The sequence below is a fragment of the Aphanomyces astaci genome (assembly GCF_000520075.1).
Source record: "Aphanomyces astaci strain APO3 unplaced genomic scaffold supercont1.63, whole genome shotgun sequence".
Taxonomy (NCBI): Eukaryota; Oomycota; class Saprolegniomycetes; order Saprolegniales; family Verrucalvaceae; genus Aphanomyces; species Aphanomyces astaci.
Genome location: NW_009798326.1, coordinates 84371 through 100857, shown reverse-complemented (window position 1 = coordinate 100857; position 16487 = coordinate 84371). Strand labels below are relative to the sequence as shown.

The window sequence follows — 16487 nt, the reverse complement described above, 5'->3', positions numbered from 1 at the left end:
TTTCCGACATACTGAATTCTCCTGGCTCACCCGGTTTGAATGGTACCTAACAACGAAACTCCAAACACTTCGAAAAACACTTCATTTCTCCAAAAAAACCTTGGAGTAGTTAAACTAGTACTAGTAGAAGTTGGATTTTATGGGAGGTTGTAGTACGTTCGGTTGGTGTAGACCACCTTTTGGAACTCGGCGGGGCAATGCGGGAACTTGATCTCCTTGTCGGGGGTTTCCGGGGTAAACAGGGCTTTGCCAGTGTGGTACGACACATAGACAGCCAGCGCCGAGCAAATGGCCAACACAAAGCCACACCAGATCTTTTCGTACGCCGGCAGCTTGTTGCCGAACGTCTTGAGGGTGAACAGCACGGGCAAAATCATACTCGTCATGGCCGTGGACGACGCCCCCACAAAGTCCAGAATGTTCATGAACTGGTCCTTCCATACGATCGCCAACACAATGCTGATCCCGACCATGACTAAGCGCAGTACCATCGCCTTCAAGTAGTCGCCCGACGAGTTGTACGTGGGGGCCGCGTCCACCTCCACGGGCACCACCGGCGACTCGTCCTTGTCCGCGGGGGTCTCCAAGTCATTGTTGTAGTCAACAGCTTCTTCAACCGAGTGGACCTTGTGGAAGCCAAACAAAATGCGCTCCATGATGTAAAACGTGGGAAAGAGAATCACCGCGAACGCCACCGAGCAATGCAGTTGCATGGACAGGAAGGCCAAGACCACCCCTCCTCGCGACGCCTCAAAGCCCAACTTGGTCCCCGTGATAGCAAACAGCAAGTTGCCGGGAATCTGACACCCTACCGTGGACACGCCCGTGATAGAGATGATCAAGAACAGCACCGAGCATACGCCCAGCGTGAACACAATCACGCGAGGCATGCGCTGGGGCTGGCTGTGCTCGCGCTGCAGTGCAGGAATTACCACGCCCGCAGAGTACCCCAACGAGAGGTTGCCAAACACAGACGAGACACTGGCAAACGTCGGGATCGGCGACGGGGGACTCAATCCCACCGGAATGGGTGACATGTTGGACACGAGCAAGTACAGCGCCACAATGTCGGCGATCAGCGTCCCCGCCGCGCCCGCCGCCGCCACCCCTGCACTTTCCTTGAGGCTCGGCATCAAGCACACTGGCATGAGCACTAACCCCATCAAGATGATCCACGTCGTGTCGTCGTACGTGCCGGGGAACAGCGTGGTCAAGAGCGACCCGCTGAGCACCAGAAACGCAATCGGCACCATCCAGCACACCAGAAGCTGCGTCAGCACCGTCACGTACCGACCCGGTTTGCCTAAGCACCACTCGCCCAGGTCGCCGTACGTCTTGACTTTCTTGGGGGCTACCAGCAGCACCTTGCTGATGCTCGCAGTGGTGTAGATGTTGATCGCAGCCATAAGAAGGACAGCCAAAGTCCCCCACACGAAGCCGGCGCGGGCGTAGTTGCCAGGCATCCCCAACGTCCCCACGCCGTACACGACGCAAAACAGGTTGAACGAAATCTTCAAGTCTTCCACCGTCAAATACGCCATCTTGGTCGTCGATGGAAAAAAGGCAAAGTGAACTCTACGACGAGGTTAGTTGTGGGGAATCGTTCAGATATCGGGTGAATTTGTCAACATCTCCACACATGTTCGTTGATGATGTCGATGTGGCACACGGGGTTGCGAGTTTGAAAACTTGAGGGATATCATTAATCAGTCCAGAATCTACATGTGTATCCATTGATGTCGCGTACACGTAGCCTCGTCTACGTGTGAGACATCAACAGCTGTGGATGCCAATACAAGAAGTAACTACTAACCACTCATATCGTTAAAGTCATTTTGACGACATCAATGCGGTTCACCACCTCTAGGCCTTCGTATGACATGAAATACGTGCGTTACATAGGAGGAATACTGCCGTACAAGTTGCTTTGTTTTGAGCCTATTATTCGTAGGCAGTTGGGAATGAGCCTTGCAGAAACGGGAATTTCTCTAACGTTCAACGATTCTAGTAACGTTACTTACGTTACTCGACAAGAGGTGTTTTCCTCCGATGTGAACTACTAAGCTTAGTATGATATGATGTGTCGACACAGAGGCAAGGCGCCCTTTGCTCGTGAATCATGACAGCTTTGGCCAGTGATTGGCGGAGCCAAGGATACAAATCATTGAATGGACGCCATAGTCTACATGTTGGCCATGTTGTCTCTAGCTGTCAAACGAAGTACCATAGTAACTAGTTACTTCGAAGTACCTCAAGTACCTCATTCTCTGCGTGCACAGCAGTGATCGCAGTAAACCTTGTACAGTACACCAGATTCATTACCAGCCAGAAGTATTATGGTGCAAGAAAGCTACCTTTTGCCCTACGTTTTTCTATTTAACCTATATGTTTTGGGGTTGGGATGAGCGTTAAACAGTAATCTGCCAGGTTAAACCTTGGATAATGGTAGGTTAAACTCAATCTACGTACGGATAATGTGTACGGATAACTGGCCCATACAAACGTCAAGACTTATGGGGTGGCTAAAATACGTCCTAGCCCATACATTTCTGTTGTAGCAATGCGATCGGTTAAACTAAAACAGCTCTCTCATTTTTGTCCATTAGACCTCTCGTTCAGTGATGAAGTTTCAAGTCAGAACTTGGTTAGTGATCACCATCAAGGCATTGACAAAGATATGTATAATTGCTCAATTCATTGTCGATTGCCGAACTGATCATTTGAACAATCACAAAAAACATATGATTTTGAAAACCACGAAACGGTAGCACTATTTTGGATCTGTTTACATGGACATCACCGGAGTACGGAACATTTGAACCATCATGGGCCCAACAAAAGATGTACTTTTGGGGCTAGATATTTGCATCAGTTGATGTAGTCATGTCTTTGACACGCTATAGGGACGATCATTCTCCCTGGTGATGACACCACCGTGAAATTCCATTTTTGTTCGAAGTTATATACCTGTATCGTCCACGCCATCTATAAACAACCAACTTTTCACAAAATTTTCTGACATATTTACTACTCAAATTTTCAGCAAATTGAGACGTAGAATCGACAGATCTCAATGTGGTGAAGAAATTCTACGTCTCAGATTCAAATTTGGTGATGAATTGGTCCAGAAATATAGATATTTAACCTATTAATAGCGGTATTTTACATGGGCGCTTGGATATTTGGCCATAGGGGTGGCCGCTGAGATGTATCTTGATTTTTGTATGTGACTATTATCCGTATATGATATCCGGAGGCAGTTGGGACCTTTAATCTCCCACTGGAGTGATAAAACGCATGAAATCGGTATTTAACGTATCTGAAATTTGGGTTTAACTATATCAAATGTACGTTAAATAATAAAACCTCTATTCTTCGATTTTTGGCCTAGATGAAGTGCACCATAGCTCAAGACACAAAACGTGCATTCTGCCCGGGTTCGAGTCCCACTGAGATCAGATCTTTTTCGGGTGCAATTGCCGTATACCTTATGAATCTGTACCCCCGAAAATGTCAGTAAAATCTTATCGAAATGGATACAATTCAATAAGGTGGTCTGATTTCTTTCCAATGCGATCGGATTGGCCATTTCTACTACTTCAACTTGTTTTATTGGCTAGAACGAGATAATTGGACAGTTTTGGCCAATACAAAGCGACAGTATTCCAAGGTACCACCAAATCGTTCTTTATTGACACCATACAGCAATTTGGGTACAGCGCGATAAGGCAAAATCATGGGTACTGACTGATCCATAAGGTATACGGTAGACCTCTTGTTCATATTGTAGAAAATTTCTTGAAAACAAAAGAACTAACAGTAACTATAATCCTATTTAAAGCACCTACAGAATCGAGCGTCGGCGATCGACTTGGGGAGAGGTCAACCCAAGTCGCCCCGCACGCCGGACACGATACTGGGCTTGAGCTCGACTCCGCTTCCTCGTTGCCTCGTTGGACATACTACAGTATCGAGCCTATACACCATGATAATGCACACAATCGGTTCCACGCAGCGGCATACACGTCACATGTGAGTTAGTTAACGCACAACCTTGAAATTCGGTCAAAACGAGGTTTGTTCCACTTGTACGTTTCACGCATGATCTTCCAAAGGCTGCATATGCGTCCAAAGTAGTTCTCCACCATGACTCGATCCGATGACACTCGAGAATTTGGTTCAAGCTCTCGTGCAGTGAGAGGCCTCCTTGAGGTTTTCGCTTGCATGGACCGCACTTGGTATTGGATCCTTTGGTAGCCCATGTGCACCAGTATGCTCCACGAGTCTGGATATTCCTCGGCACATTCGTCATGATCACCCTCTTCCATCTGAGACGCTGTCTTGCTAAGCATGTCTTGATGAACATGCCGGCGATGCATGAACATTGTCACATCCGCCACAGATCCAGGACTGTGTTCGGACATATCAACAGGCACACCTGGGTATGCTACGGAGTACTCGAGCTTGAGGCCATACAGCTTGTGTTTAACTGAAAGTAGTGCTTGACTTCGTCGAATCGGCCCGTCGGACGGTACGATGGTTAGAACTTCACATCGGTGCTGTACAAAGCGGAGGGAAAGTTGTTGAACGTATGTCCGTGTTGAACTTGATGTGTCATGCTGATCGGCTTTACGAAGTGCTCGTAATAGGTTCCACGATGTCGAAGACGCGGCGGATCATTTTTTTTAAAGGTTGGTGCCTTCATCTTGTAGTCGAGCGTGTTTGTCCCACGCCTTGCAATGCTTGAAAACGGACATTGCCATGAAGAATGCATCCTTAGGTGACGTCGTAGATTTACGGCCGCGTCCCATTGTCCATGTCGTCACCATGGCTGACTCAACAATGGCCCAAATGGATTTAAACTCGGACTGAGTTGTCATGGTCGACAGTGATGCATTTCCGCCTTGACTGAAGAAGCTGTCGATGACGGGCGTGGGGGAGTCATCGGCCTCCTCGACATGTTGGGAGGGAGCGGCGTGGCAGACTTGGCCCATCTCGTCCAATGCGTGAACGTCGTCGGCGACTTGTTGTTGGAGGCGTGTCACGATAGAAAAGGAGTCCATGGGTTTCTTCAAAAAATTGATCTGAGTTATCAGTACTGAGCGCTAGGTATTTGGTGTAGAGTCGCAGCAAATATTCAGTCGTGTAGAATATTGTCATATAGGTTGTAAATGCGGAATAGCGTTGCCATATTGTATTTGAATCGGTTTATTCTTCAATGACGCAGTCTTTGATTATTTGTTCAATCTCTTTGTCATTTACAACCATAATACGATTTTAGCCAATCCTGTCACATTTACTTATTTTAATTCTATATATATATATTGATGTACAATATTATTGGCAATCAAGAGGTCTATTGTGAATTGGAACCACACGATCGATTCGACTTGTCGAGATCTATCGTTTTTGAGGTTAATTTGCCAGGAAAAGATAATACTACTCTGGTCCACAATGATCGTTACGGTATTTTGACTTGATTAAAGTATACTCTAGGACCGAAAGTATCTTGGCTTTTGTATTGAACCTCGACAATGCATATACTGATCTCCACCCTTAAACGAAACGGAGCAAATTATGCAATTCACACAGTAAATTAACTCTTACAGGTATTTGCAGGCTGTCTGAACCAACCATTTATACATGCATTCAAGCGCTGGGCGTCTCCAAGTCAGAGCTGAGTATGCCAGTGCGTCTCCAGCAGTTTCTCACAGTGGAAATGATGTCATCCATTTCAATGCCAAACGATTCAAGTGTTCGAATTTTGAAAAAGTCATCACCTTCCGATATGGTTGGATAATATAAAGTTTCAAAAATTATCAAGTTTACCCCGTTTCGTTTAAGGGGGGAGATCAGTACACCGATTGAAATTTTATTGATTGTACATATTATATTCAAGGTACTTCGACTTGCGAATTCAATTGAGCATGAACGCTATTGTACGTTGACGCAGCATAATGAACTTTGAAAGTCGACAGGTCTTGAATCGTACAATCCTTTTTGAGGTGCGGAAGCTTATAGTTATTGCCCCCGAGCACCTCCATGGATGTTTCCATAACCTTTTGTAGCGTGACAAATTCTTCGCCAGAGTTTTGACAGCATCTCAAAAAATGCACAGTCAACAGCACCAATGAGTTCCTCGATTGCACAAGTTCTCTTCTGGTACTGCAGGCTTTGAATAGCATTAAAAAAACCTAAATCTAGGACGTTGAAGTCTGGGCTATTCGGAGGCTAGTTTGACATGCTGATACGGTTAACACTGTTGGACTTTAAAAGATTGGTTGTCAAGTGCCGGTGGGGGCCAGCATTATTGTGTTGAATATGCACACATCGATGCAGGCAACCTTGGGGAAATTTCGCCACAATTGCAGGCACCACATTGTTCACAATACAGTCGAAATAGACCTGTGAGTCAACAATTTGCGTCGTGACAAAAAGAGTCCCTTTTGGGCGATTTTTACTATTTCTAGCTGCTGGCACGCGTTGGACAAACGGCCAAATGCCCAGCTTGCCATCGAATTCTTGTCGTAGGCGGGGATCGTACCGGGGACGTGCAACGGCGGCCAAAAACATCACTTTTGTGATAAATCGTTTGGATTTGGCGGCGCGATGGGCCAGTTCATCATCTTCGTATACGTAGAATGTTCTCTTAACCTGAGTCAAAAAGAACCACTTCTCATCGATATATACCTGATTGTACATCGCGTCAAAGAAGTGTCTCCCTTTTGACCCAGGCAAGAGAAAATTCATCGCAAAGCGCAGGCGCTCGGTCTTGTTGGCGACCGTCAAGAATGGTTTGAGATGACTTGATCGCGCCATGAGCTTCTTGGTTGCTGGCATGTGGCGCATGATGGTCGTCTTGGGTATGCCATTGTGTGCGGCGAGGGAGCGCAGTGTTTGGCGATCTTCTTGGGACACGACCTTAATCGTCGCTTCAATTACTTCAGCGGATCGCCGAGCTTTCGACCCAGAATTGCCTAAAACAGTACTACTCTGGAAGAAAATATAAGGAAAAGTCCACTGTCCGCGTGGGCAAAAATATAAGGAAGTCTAGTACAGTGGTACTCAATTATACTAGGATTTGTATTGCCTCTACTTCACACTGCCAAGGTACTATCGGTAGATAGTATTACTACAGTCATCCCCCGATTTTTGCAGCCTGGTATAAACGAATATCCTGTGTAATACCATCGAATATCCAATTTAACAGGATATTAAACATTTAATACTTGGAGGCAGTAGGAATCAAATGCGGTGCAAGCACCAAGCCATACCACGATAACACGGGCGTTGTCTATTAGCCATGCGAATTCTTGCAAAGTGATTAACTCTGCATACACGACGACATGGCTGTCGGAACAAATTCGAGCAACTGCATAACAAGCAAGCTAGGACGTCGTTCGATGTTAGTACTGTACAGTAGTACTATGAGTGTACTTGCTTTGAGCTTTGAGTAATCTGGCGACCACCTTTCACAAAATGTGTACGGTTTTAGGATTCTTGATGTTAGTTTGTGTTCATCAAATGTGACCAATCTCCTTATCTAGTGTTCAGGTATAATCCTCCAAGACTTCATACAACCCTTCAACATAAGTACCTCTATAAAGCTATATTTTCTCCAATAGCCAGAAACGCGAGCTTCTTCGACTCTTCGACAAACATGGCATCAGTTGTCGCAAGTTTTGCGCGCTGAACGCCGTGCCTCGAAGTACTCTCTCGACTTGGCTGGATCAGCGCGCAAAGCTTGTGGCAACTAGACGCAATGCGAAACGAACCACCCTCGGTGGACAAAGCGCGAAGTGCATCATCCCATTCCAACGTGATATGCTCACGCTCATGAAAGACGTCCGCAGAGATGTGCATATACTGACATCCATGCGCATCATCAACTCCATGAAGACCCACTACAACGATTGGCTGCTGCAGTATCAAGCCAACAAGCCGGACCCCTACAAGTCCTTGCTTCATCTGTTCCAATCGTTCGCACACAGACACCGCTTCTCTCAACGTGTGGACTGTCATTCCAAGCTTCCTGCAGTCGACATGGTTCAAATCCGTGACAACTTTGTCAGCAAATTCTAGGTCAAGTACGACTGGCACAATTTGCGCGACATCATCAACGTCACCGAGAAGGCCGTTTACTACTACATACCCCCGGGGACGATTGGGTCGAGATTGGAAAGTCGTCAAAGGTCGACTAAGCCCAAAAGCACTCGGACCGGTTGACCGCTGTCTTGTCTTGCCACGCTGATGGTAATTTACACACTTATACACTCTGTATGTTCTAATGCTTTGTTCCCTTTCGGTGGCAAGTTCCCAATTCTGTTCATCTTCCATGGCACCCCGGGTGGACCCATCGACCAATGCGAGCTTCGTACGTACCCGTCAGGGCACCACTATGCGGTGCAGAACAAAGGTTGGATGAACAGTCGTGTGTGGCGTTTGTACCTCGACGTGCTGCCATCGGGCCAAATGTCATCCTTGCAGACAACTTTTGACGCCCACGTGTCACAACAGTCGTCGGATTCCATCGTCCGTGTAGAGAGCTTTACAGACTAACCCCGAAAGACGTTCAATAAATAGGTAGCTCTTCAAGCCAGAGCTTGCGCATGAATTTCTTGAAAGATCCCATAATACTGACGTCAAGTGGCTGAGACACACTTGTGCAATTTTCAGACAGCGGCGCCAGTACACTGTCCTAAATCGAATGGTGCTATTTTAAAACTCTGAAACGCATATTTTATTTTGCCCATTTCGCGACATTTCTTGTTGTAACGTTACAAAACATTTTGTCCAATCAAAATCTGACTGTCATGTCAGTTTCTATAATTTTGTGTTTCGACGTGACACAATTTGTGTTCCATACCCGGTCGAGTTTTTCCCCGGTTCACTGTAGTTAGCAGTTACACGTGACTGCATCCACTCGGACAAAACAGGGTAATAGTGAGTTCAAGACAGATGATATTGGGACAAACGGAATGCTTATGGGCGCGTGTGTCATTTTAACATTCCGTAGGTAGGTAAACTCGAATCGTTTGGTATCCGTACTGCCGTGTCCACAACTGCTGCTTGGAAAGTTGTCACTTCCATCTCCTAATGTCACAACTCTATGTTTTTCACTTTTGAGTTGGAGATTTGTACCTCAAAATTCATCTCAAATATGGATGTCCGAAAACTCTCTATTCTTGAACTTTCAGAGGCCGATAAGGATGTCTGAGCGTAGAGATGTGAAAGTCCTCCTGAGCCGTCCCCGTCAGATGCGTCTTAAATTGATTGTTTACTATATCTCGTTTTTATTGGCCAATCATCGCGAAACAACAACAGGTGCACATTTCGAAGTGATTCCTTTGGAGTGGATATTCGACGAGTTGCACGAACGGCAAGGGTTCCACGGCAAGGGTTCCCCCAGGAGGCTCGCAAGTGACAGCACATGTCAATTTCTTCTGGACGGAAAGGCCGTTTGTTGCAGACCACATCGATTAAAGACGAAGTGCAGAGGAGCTTGCAGAGATCTGTTTCGGATTTCGAAACCCCTAAAACCCCCGACACAAGGACTGCATGTCAAGGTCGCGAGGTTTTCCAACGCCTTGAACAACTACGGTCGCCACCATGGTCAATGTATGAACTTATGTGAAAGCATCGTGGACGACATGAAGTACTGCAAAGCCAATACTGTCAAACGTGTTGTGTCCTGTTACTATACCGTATATATGCGGGGGGGGTGATATATTCGGCTCGAATTCTGAGACGGAAAGGAGTAGACCTGTGGCACCTGCTCCTTGCCATCCATTGGTCGGTACTTTTGGTGGTCGGAGTACCCTATGTATTGGTGTGTACCCTATGTATTGGTAGAGTGTATCGACCCCTTTATCGGGTCTGAGAGTTTAGGTAGTTTGAGTGGCTCGTTGTCACTCACTTCGCCTTTTACCTTTGAACATCCCAACGTTTTGGTTTCGATCGTTTTTGAAGTGGTTGAGATACAACAAAGAATTCTTTAGTCAAAGTCTCCTGTTGCCCACAATTTTCGTGTGCATCTACTCGTGTTTGATCTCTCGTTTGCAGCGATCTATATCTACCCCGTACGCAGCACCTGTTCGTAGACTACCATTCCTCCGAGAGAATGTCGTCTCCACCCAGCACGGCTGGTCTGGTGCTCTCCGACGCACCATCTCTCAAGAAATGCAATACGCACCCATTATGTCGTTGCCGTCAACACCGCCGGCTGGTGCGTTGCCGTTCGCAGCCTACCCCCCGGAAATCGTCACCGTGCAGCGGTTGGGTCAGCACCTGGGTAACCAAGTGCAGGCAGCTGTCCACGAACAATCCGCGCGGCTGGACGACGTGCAGAATGCTGTCGGAGACGCGACATACCTTTGAGCAGAAGGTGCACCTGCACCATCAACAACAGCTGCATTCTCAGCAGAAAATGGAAATGAACAATCGGCTGATGGCTGAGCTAGAGGATCAGCGCCGTCGACAAGAAGTCCTCGTCGAGCAGCTGAATGCACAGAAGAAGCAAACTAAGGCCCACGAGCAAGGTCTGCACCAAGCTGCCGCCGCGTCTGTCAAGCACGGTGAGCAGCTGGAAGAGATGCGACGTCGGACGAGCGCCCGTTGGCATGCCTTCTCGGCGACTCTGGTGCCGGCTATTGCAGCGCCCACGACTTCCCCCGCGGTCGCGGGCGTCTAAGTCGTCTATGGGCTCCAAGAGGTGCCCAAGGCCCCGTCGTTCAATGGCAGCACCAAGGTGCAGATGCGCAAGTTCATGGACCAATATGAGGCGTACGCCCGGGAAGTCACCATCGCGAACGCAAGCGCCCTGGTGGTGTCCAGATCCAGCGCGCATCGCTGAGCGCATGTATCGACCCGCTATCGGTCGAGCGCATCGCGTACTGGGAGATCGGGAAGGCCAGTCACGAGCTGACGGAGGAGGACTGGAAGGTTTTCTTCCTTGGCGCCAAGGACTGCGATCCTGTGGACATGTTCAAGTTGGACGTCGCGATGGCCAAGCTCAAGATGGACACGACCGTGCAGTCGGCCGAGTCGCGGGTGTCGATGTTGGTCTCGGATTTCGAGGCGGTCCTCGTGCGCCTCTCAATGGAGGGGTTCGCGAAGGCCGACCGAAATTAACTGTCGACTACCTCGTCGCGGCCGTCCAGCCGCCGGCTGTGCGCGCCCGTGTCAAGGAACTTATGAAGTTGAACGAGAACCGCGGCCTCACGAAGGACGCGCGCGATTTCGAGCTGGCTGGCGGACTACATGCGCCGCTACGGCGAGTTTGGGCCGCTGATGGCCACGGCGGCGCCCGTCAACGCCAAGTCCGACAAGTTGCCCGCGGCGACCAAGACCCCCAAGGCTGGAAAGCCCCCAAGGTCGTGGCTGTCGTGAACGTCGACAAGGTCCCGATGTTGAACTTCACGAAGTGTGTGAGTTTAAGTGCCTGAGCACCGAGCACAATGTGTTCAAGTGTCCGAAGGTCGTTGACGGTGAAGCCAAGCTCCTGATTGAGCGTGCCCGTTCCATCTGGAAGGAAACCAAATTGGTAACCGTCGTCGAGACGGTCGACGTTGCCGAGGTCCCTCGACAATGCCGTGATTGCGCTGCCCGCGTTGTGTGCGTGGCTGGTCAGGCCGTCTTGCTGGACGCGTCCTTCGACAGCGGCGCCGAGCAAAGTGTGGTGCCCCCCGCGACGCTGGCTAAACTAAAAAGCTAGGCCGTAACGCCCTCGTGACCAAGCTCAAGACCCCCATTAAGGTCAAGGGTTTTGTTGGCCCCGCCCACAGCGTTACTGAGGAAGCCACGATGGACCTGCGGTTCGAGGCAGACGCAGGCCCTGATGCTCACGAATATCAAGTGTTAGGCGGCCTACCCTCTAATGTTTTTTCCTTCTTGATTTCTTCAAAGGGCCCTCTACCTCAGGTGCCAAGAGATGTTTCCTTTTTGACCGACACCGGCGTCTATTCCTTCACCCGCGTGATGCAGGGTGGCAGCGACAGCGTGTCGTACTGCCAGTCGACGGTGCAGGAGATGTTCTCAGAGCAGTTGTGCAAAGGCCTATTGGCCTGGTTGGACGACCTCTTGGGGTACCATCGTACCCGCGAGGGATTGTTGGATGTGATGGCGGACGTGTTCGCTGTGTGCGCTGACAAGAGTCTGAAGCTGCACCCGAAAAAGTGCAGTTTCTGCGTGACCGAGGCCAGGTGGTGTGGCGACTGGAGTCAAGCATGACCCCGCCCGCGTTGAGGCGCTCCAACAGCTGCCGTCCCCAGTGACTGGTGCAGACCTGCAGCAGTATGTGTGCGCCATCAAGCCGCTGACCGAGATGCTGGAGCGGGTGTTTGCCGCTGGTGACGGTAAGAGGACCTAGCAGGCCGCCGCGACCGTTCTGTTGGAGAACTTCGGCTGGTCGGTCGTGCACGACGATTGTCTGGCCAAGACCAAGGTCATGCTTGGGAACGTGGTGGAGCTGTGTCACCCTGACCCCAACAGCGACTTTGTGTGTTTGCTGACGCGTCAGAAGGCCACTGGGGATCAGTGATTACGCAAGTGCCGCCCGGCCAGTTGCACCGGCCGATTGACGCCCAGAACCACTGGCCGCTCATGTTCCTAAGCGGCACCTTCAGCAGTGCAGCTGGTCGGTGGGAAATTGTGGAGAAGGAGGCGTATGCAATTCTTGAGACGTTGGTCCGTGCAGACTACCTCCTCCACCCTGCCGCTGGTTTCAATTTGTACACGGATCATAGCAACCTGAAATTTATTTTTAGGCCAACATCTGTTTTGGCATATGTGCCCAAGTACACGGCCCAAAAGTTGGAATGGTGGGCCCTGCTGCTGATGGGCTACAGTCATGTCATCCATGACATCCCCGGCGAAGTCAACATCTGGGCTGACCTGCTGTCGCGCTGGGGATCTACCCTCCCCAGCATCTGTGCCGTCAGCCAGTAGCCACTGCAGATCTTTGCCAACATTTGTGTCCATCGCGGAAGCCCAGGTGGTCGCCCCCGACGACGTCTTGTCGAGAATGACTACGAGTCTGGAAGCCGTCCACGTGGTGGTGCTGGCGTCTGGCCATGCGTGGCCTCTACGTCTCGTTGACAATATGATCTGGGTGCCCGTCGCCGCCGCCCAGTTGCAGCTGCGGCTCTGCGTGTGTACCCATGCAAGTTTGGCCGGCCACTGCATGGCCAAGGCCACTGCATGGCCAAGGCCACGTTGGCCAGCCTGGAGTCGTTCTGTCAGTGGACCGGCATGAAGAGCGACGTCGAATGTTTTGTGCATCGGTACCTACATTGTGCCAGTGCATCTGGCGGCGCCCTCCACTCGACCACACCCAATCGACTGATTCATTGGGACTTTGTGTTCGTCGGTATGGCCTCCGTGACCGCCATGTCTGGCCGTCGGGCAATGTCGCCGGCTTACACGATGGCGTTGCCTGGTCAGAACATGTCGGCCACGCTAGCCGAGGTGGAAAAAGGTCAACACTAGAACATTGCCGCGGCCCAGTTGGCTCTGGAAGCAATACACAAGCATATGTCGGTGGAAAACGCAGGGAAGCGACGACCGCTCGCGGCAGTACCACAATAAGAAGAAGGGCGTCCAGATGGCCCAGTTCATACTGGGGGACTATGTCCTCTACCAGGACGTATGGGCGCATTTGCTCCAGAAGTTGCGGACCAAGTGCTGCGGCCATCGTCACTGAGATGACCAGCAACTGGGTGTACGACGTTAAGAACCTGTTGACTCACGACGTCCGCCCCGTCCACGCCAGCCGCCTGAAGTTCTACGCGGGCCGTGACTTGGACGTGACGTCTGAGCTGCTCGCCCACGTCGCCCACAACTCAGAAGGCTTCGAGGTGGAGGCTATGGTGAGCGCGCGGTACCCCACTACCAAAGTTTACGAGCTGTTGATCAAGTGATGCGGACTCCAAGACGTGGAGAACTCGTGCGAGCCCGTCGACAACATCTTCGCCGATGTACCCGTGATGTTCAAGTCGTTCTGCAAGGCGGCCAAGTCGGCCGTAATCAAGAAGATGGCCGTCGCTTACGAGGTTAAGTAACTCGTGGGGTCAGTGATGCATTCGGCTCGAATTTCTGAGACGGAAAGGAGTAGACCTGTGGCACCTGCTCCTTGCCATCCATTGGTCGGTACTTTTGGTGGTCGGAGTACCCTATGTATTGGTAGAGTGAATCGACCCCTTTATCGGGTCTGATAGTTTAGGTAGTTTGAGTGGCTCGTTGTAACTCACTTCGCCTTTTACCTTTGAATATTCCAACGTTTTGGTTTCGATCGTTTTTGAAGTGGTTGAGATACGACAGGGGGTTACAGTACTGTAGCGTTAAGCAACGAAGAACAATATATGTACTACTACAGTGAACGACGTAGGGACTGGCGCACAGTGGTACAATCAAATATGAAGAACAAAGTATGCTGCGTGAAACGTGAGACCAGAAATTATAAAAAAGATCGTTGCTTCGACTTTTTGCATTGTCTTCTAATTGGAAGTATTTCAACCAATAGCTAAGTGACTTCACCCGGGATTGAACTCGGGGACAAGTGACATGACTGGTAGGCTTATTTTGCACATTACCTTCAGTCTGAGGATACCTCCGCGTTCTAAACATGGTGATTAGGGTAAGTTGGCGAAATGCTGAATGACCTAAACTAAGTAGCATTGCGGTGTGAGGGGTGAAGGATTAGCATGAGGTCCCGTGGGCAGTGTGAACTTTTTATACTTTTTCAATCTATATGAATATTTGTATTAAAAAATGTAAAATTATATAATAGTGAAAAAAACACACAACAACTACCAAAATATTGGATTAAACCTAAAAAATTGTTAACGCCTTTTCAAATAACTTGCGGATGGTATCCTCCTTCATGGCATCCCAAACCTTGATTGGCCACTTGATCATGGCAAGGCGCTTTTCCGCTGCAGTGACAACTTTTTCTTCCTTGATCCACTCGGAACGGCACACTTGCTTGAACGGGCCCATAACCCCAACGTCCAGGGGTTGCAGAACACTCGTGGTGTTCGCAGGAAGTGGTTAGCAAGTAGGCCGCAGAAAAGAGTTCGTCTTCAAGGATCTTGTAGGACTTCTTGGAAACGTAGCACTTGAGGTTGTCAGCGAGCATGACTAATGGGCAGTCAATGTCGGGCATCAGCACTTCCCGCAGGTAATACGACCAAACCCGTTGGTTCATGTATGCAGTCTTTTGAACTGCATACACAGGTCCAACAGGATACGTTGGGAGTTCGTGACGATGGATGTCACCGCCGGGAGTGCCCTTGACGATGATCAACATGGGCATTTTTTCACCTACAGCAGTTTAGAACATTTTACGACGTATCTTTTGTACCGTTTGACCGGATTGACAGCACGACTGTAATCCGGTCGGAGTGCTTCTGTGTCTCGTTGACTCGAGATGACTTGCCAACTTTGGCCAGTGTCTTGCCCGGTGGCATGTCGTAGTACACCGGGGTTTCGTTGACGTTGATCCACGCGCCGGATGGAAGGTGCCCAAACTTTGAGAAGAACTCCGCCGAGAATGCTTCTTGTACGACTTGAAGCTCTAACTGGGTGGCCTTGGCAGCGCACGGCACTCGATGTAGTATAGCGTTAAGCAACGAAGAACAATATCGACTACACGGTTCATACTATCACTATTTAATTTAGTTGATCCACGCCATGTGTGTTATGTTCGCGAAGCATTTGATATATTTCGTCCAGATCCTACATCGTTGCAGTATATAATATCCGGTATATGTCACCCCACAGCCGGTATATGTCACACGTTGTATATATTTCAATTGATGTTCCGTCTAACGTTATTTCAATTTTACAGTTAGATGGAAATCAAGTAGATCGCAGATTTGATAGCGTTTTGAAATCATATATTTGAGTCGACATGAAACCTCTACAACCTTACACCTTACATCTCGTGCTGTTCCACTAGTACAGTCTTACCGAAAAATTGGATGACATAAAAGTTAGCGTCTGATGAAGGAGCCCTTTGATTTACTTTATTTGCATCAAAAATCGAAATAGATGAAACGTCGGGGGTCATTTGAAATAATTGAACAACGTATGAAATATATACCAGCTGTGGGCTGACAAATACCGAATATTAGTCGAAATATACTGCAACGATGCAGGGTATGGAAATATATCGAATGTTGGGCGAACACAACGCACATGATGTGAATCAGTTGTGCGTCTGACGAAATATACCAAAAATAACCTGAACTTACAGTTAAACCAAAAATGAACATTTTTCAGGGTTATTCCCTTATCCCGACATAGTGGCTCCTGTACATCACCACAGTTACTTGCACGTTAAACTCACAAACAAGTACACTGTCGACAACGCATCAACCACATGAAGTTAGCACAGTCAAGTGTGCTGGCGTGGAATAGATAAAATAGTCGGTTAAAGGATGCTGCACCCGCCAAACTTTCGCGCCGTCTTCTTGGGGTTCTTGTGGTGC

General features: G+C 49.0%; 6 protein-coding genes across 6 annotated transcripts; 4 read left to right on the top strand and 2 right to left on the bottom strand.

The window, feature by feature from the left end:
- Window positions 1–137: 137 nt before the first annotated feature.
- On the bottom strand, window positions 138–1541 carry H257_14832 (hypothetical protein; the record flags this gene model as incomplete). The annotated part of the gene is made up of 1 exon (XM_009842733.1): window positions 138–1541. The coding sequence occupies one exon, from the start codon at window positions 1539–1541 to the stop codon at window positions 138–140; it is 1404 nt and encodes a 467-aa protein (XP_009841035.1).
- A 2496-nt stretch (window positions 1542–4037) lies between these two features.
- Window positions 4038–7863, bottom strand: H257_14831 (hypothetical protein; the record flags this gene model as incomplete). The annotated part of the gene is made up of 5 exons (XM_009842732.1): window positions 4038–4559; window positions 4827–5069; window positions 5904–6172; window positions 6462–6988; window positions 7634–7863. The coding sequence occupies 5 exons, from the start codon at window positions 7861–7863 to the stop codon at window positions 4038–4040; spliced, it is 1791 nt and encodes a 596-aa protein (XP_009841034.1).
- Window positions 7864–7875: 12 nt separating this feature from the next.
- On the top strand, window positions 7876–8559 carry H257_14830 (hypothetical protein; the record flags this gene model as incomplete). The annotated part of the gene is made up of 3 exons (XM_009842731.1): window positions 7876–8046; window positions 8083–8136; window positions 8314–8559. The coding sequence occupies 3 exons, from the start codon at window positions 7876–7878 to the stop codon at window positions 8557–8559; spliced, it is 471 nt and encodes a 156-aa protein (XP_009841033.1).
- A 1638-nt stretch (window positions 8560–10197) lies between these two features.
- On the top strand, window positions 10198–10690 carry H257_14829 (hypothetical protein; the record flags this gene model as incomplete). The annotated part of the gene is made up of 2 exons (XM_009842730.1): window positions 10198–10341; window positions 10382–10690. The coding sequence occupies 2 exons, from the start codon at window positions 10198–10200 to the stop codon at window positions 10688–10690; spliced, it is 453 nt and encodes a 150-aa protein (XP_009841032.1).
- Window positions 10691–11192: 502 nt separating this feature from the next.
- On the top strand, window positions 11193–11444 carry H257_14828 (hypothetical protein; the record flags this gene model as incomplete). Its single annotated transcript, XM_009842729.1, has 1 exon — window positions 11193–11444. One exon carries the CDS (start codon window positions 11193–11195, stop codon window positions 11442–11444), a length of 252 nt encoding a protein of 83 aa, XP_009841031.1.
- Window positions 11445–13700: 2256 nt separating this feature from the next.
- H257_14827 (hypothetical protein) lies at window positions 13701–13916 on the top strand (the record flags this gene model as incomplete). The annotated part of the gene is made up of 1 exon (XM_009842728.1): window positions 13701–13916. One exon carries the CDS (start codon window positions 13701–13703, stop codon window positions 13914–13916), a length of 216 nt encoding a protein of 71 aa, XP_009841030.1.
- Between the last annotated feature and the right edge of the window lie 2571 nt (window positions 13917–16487).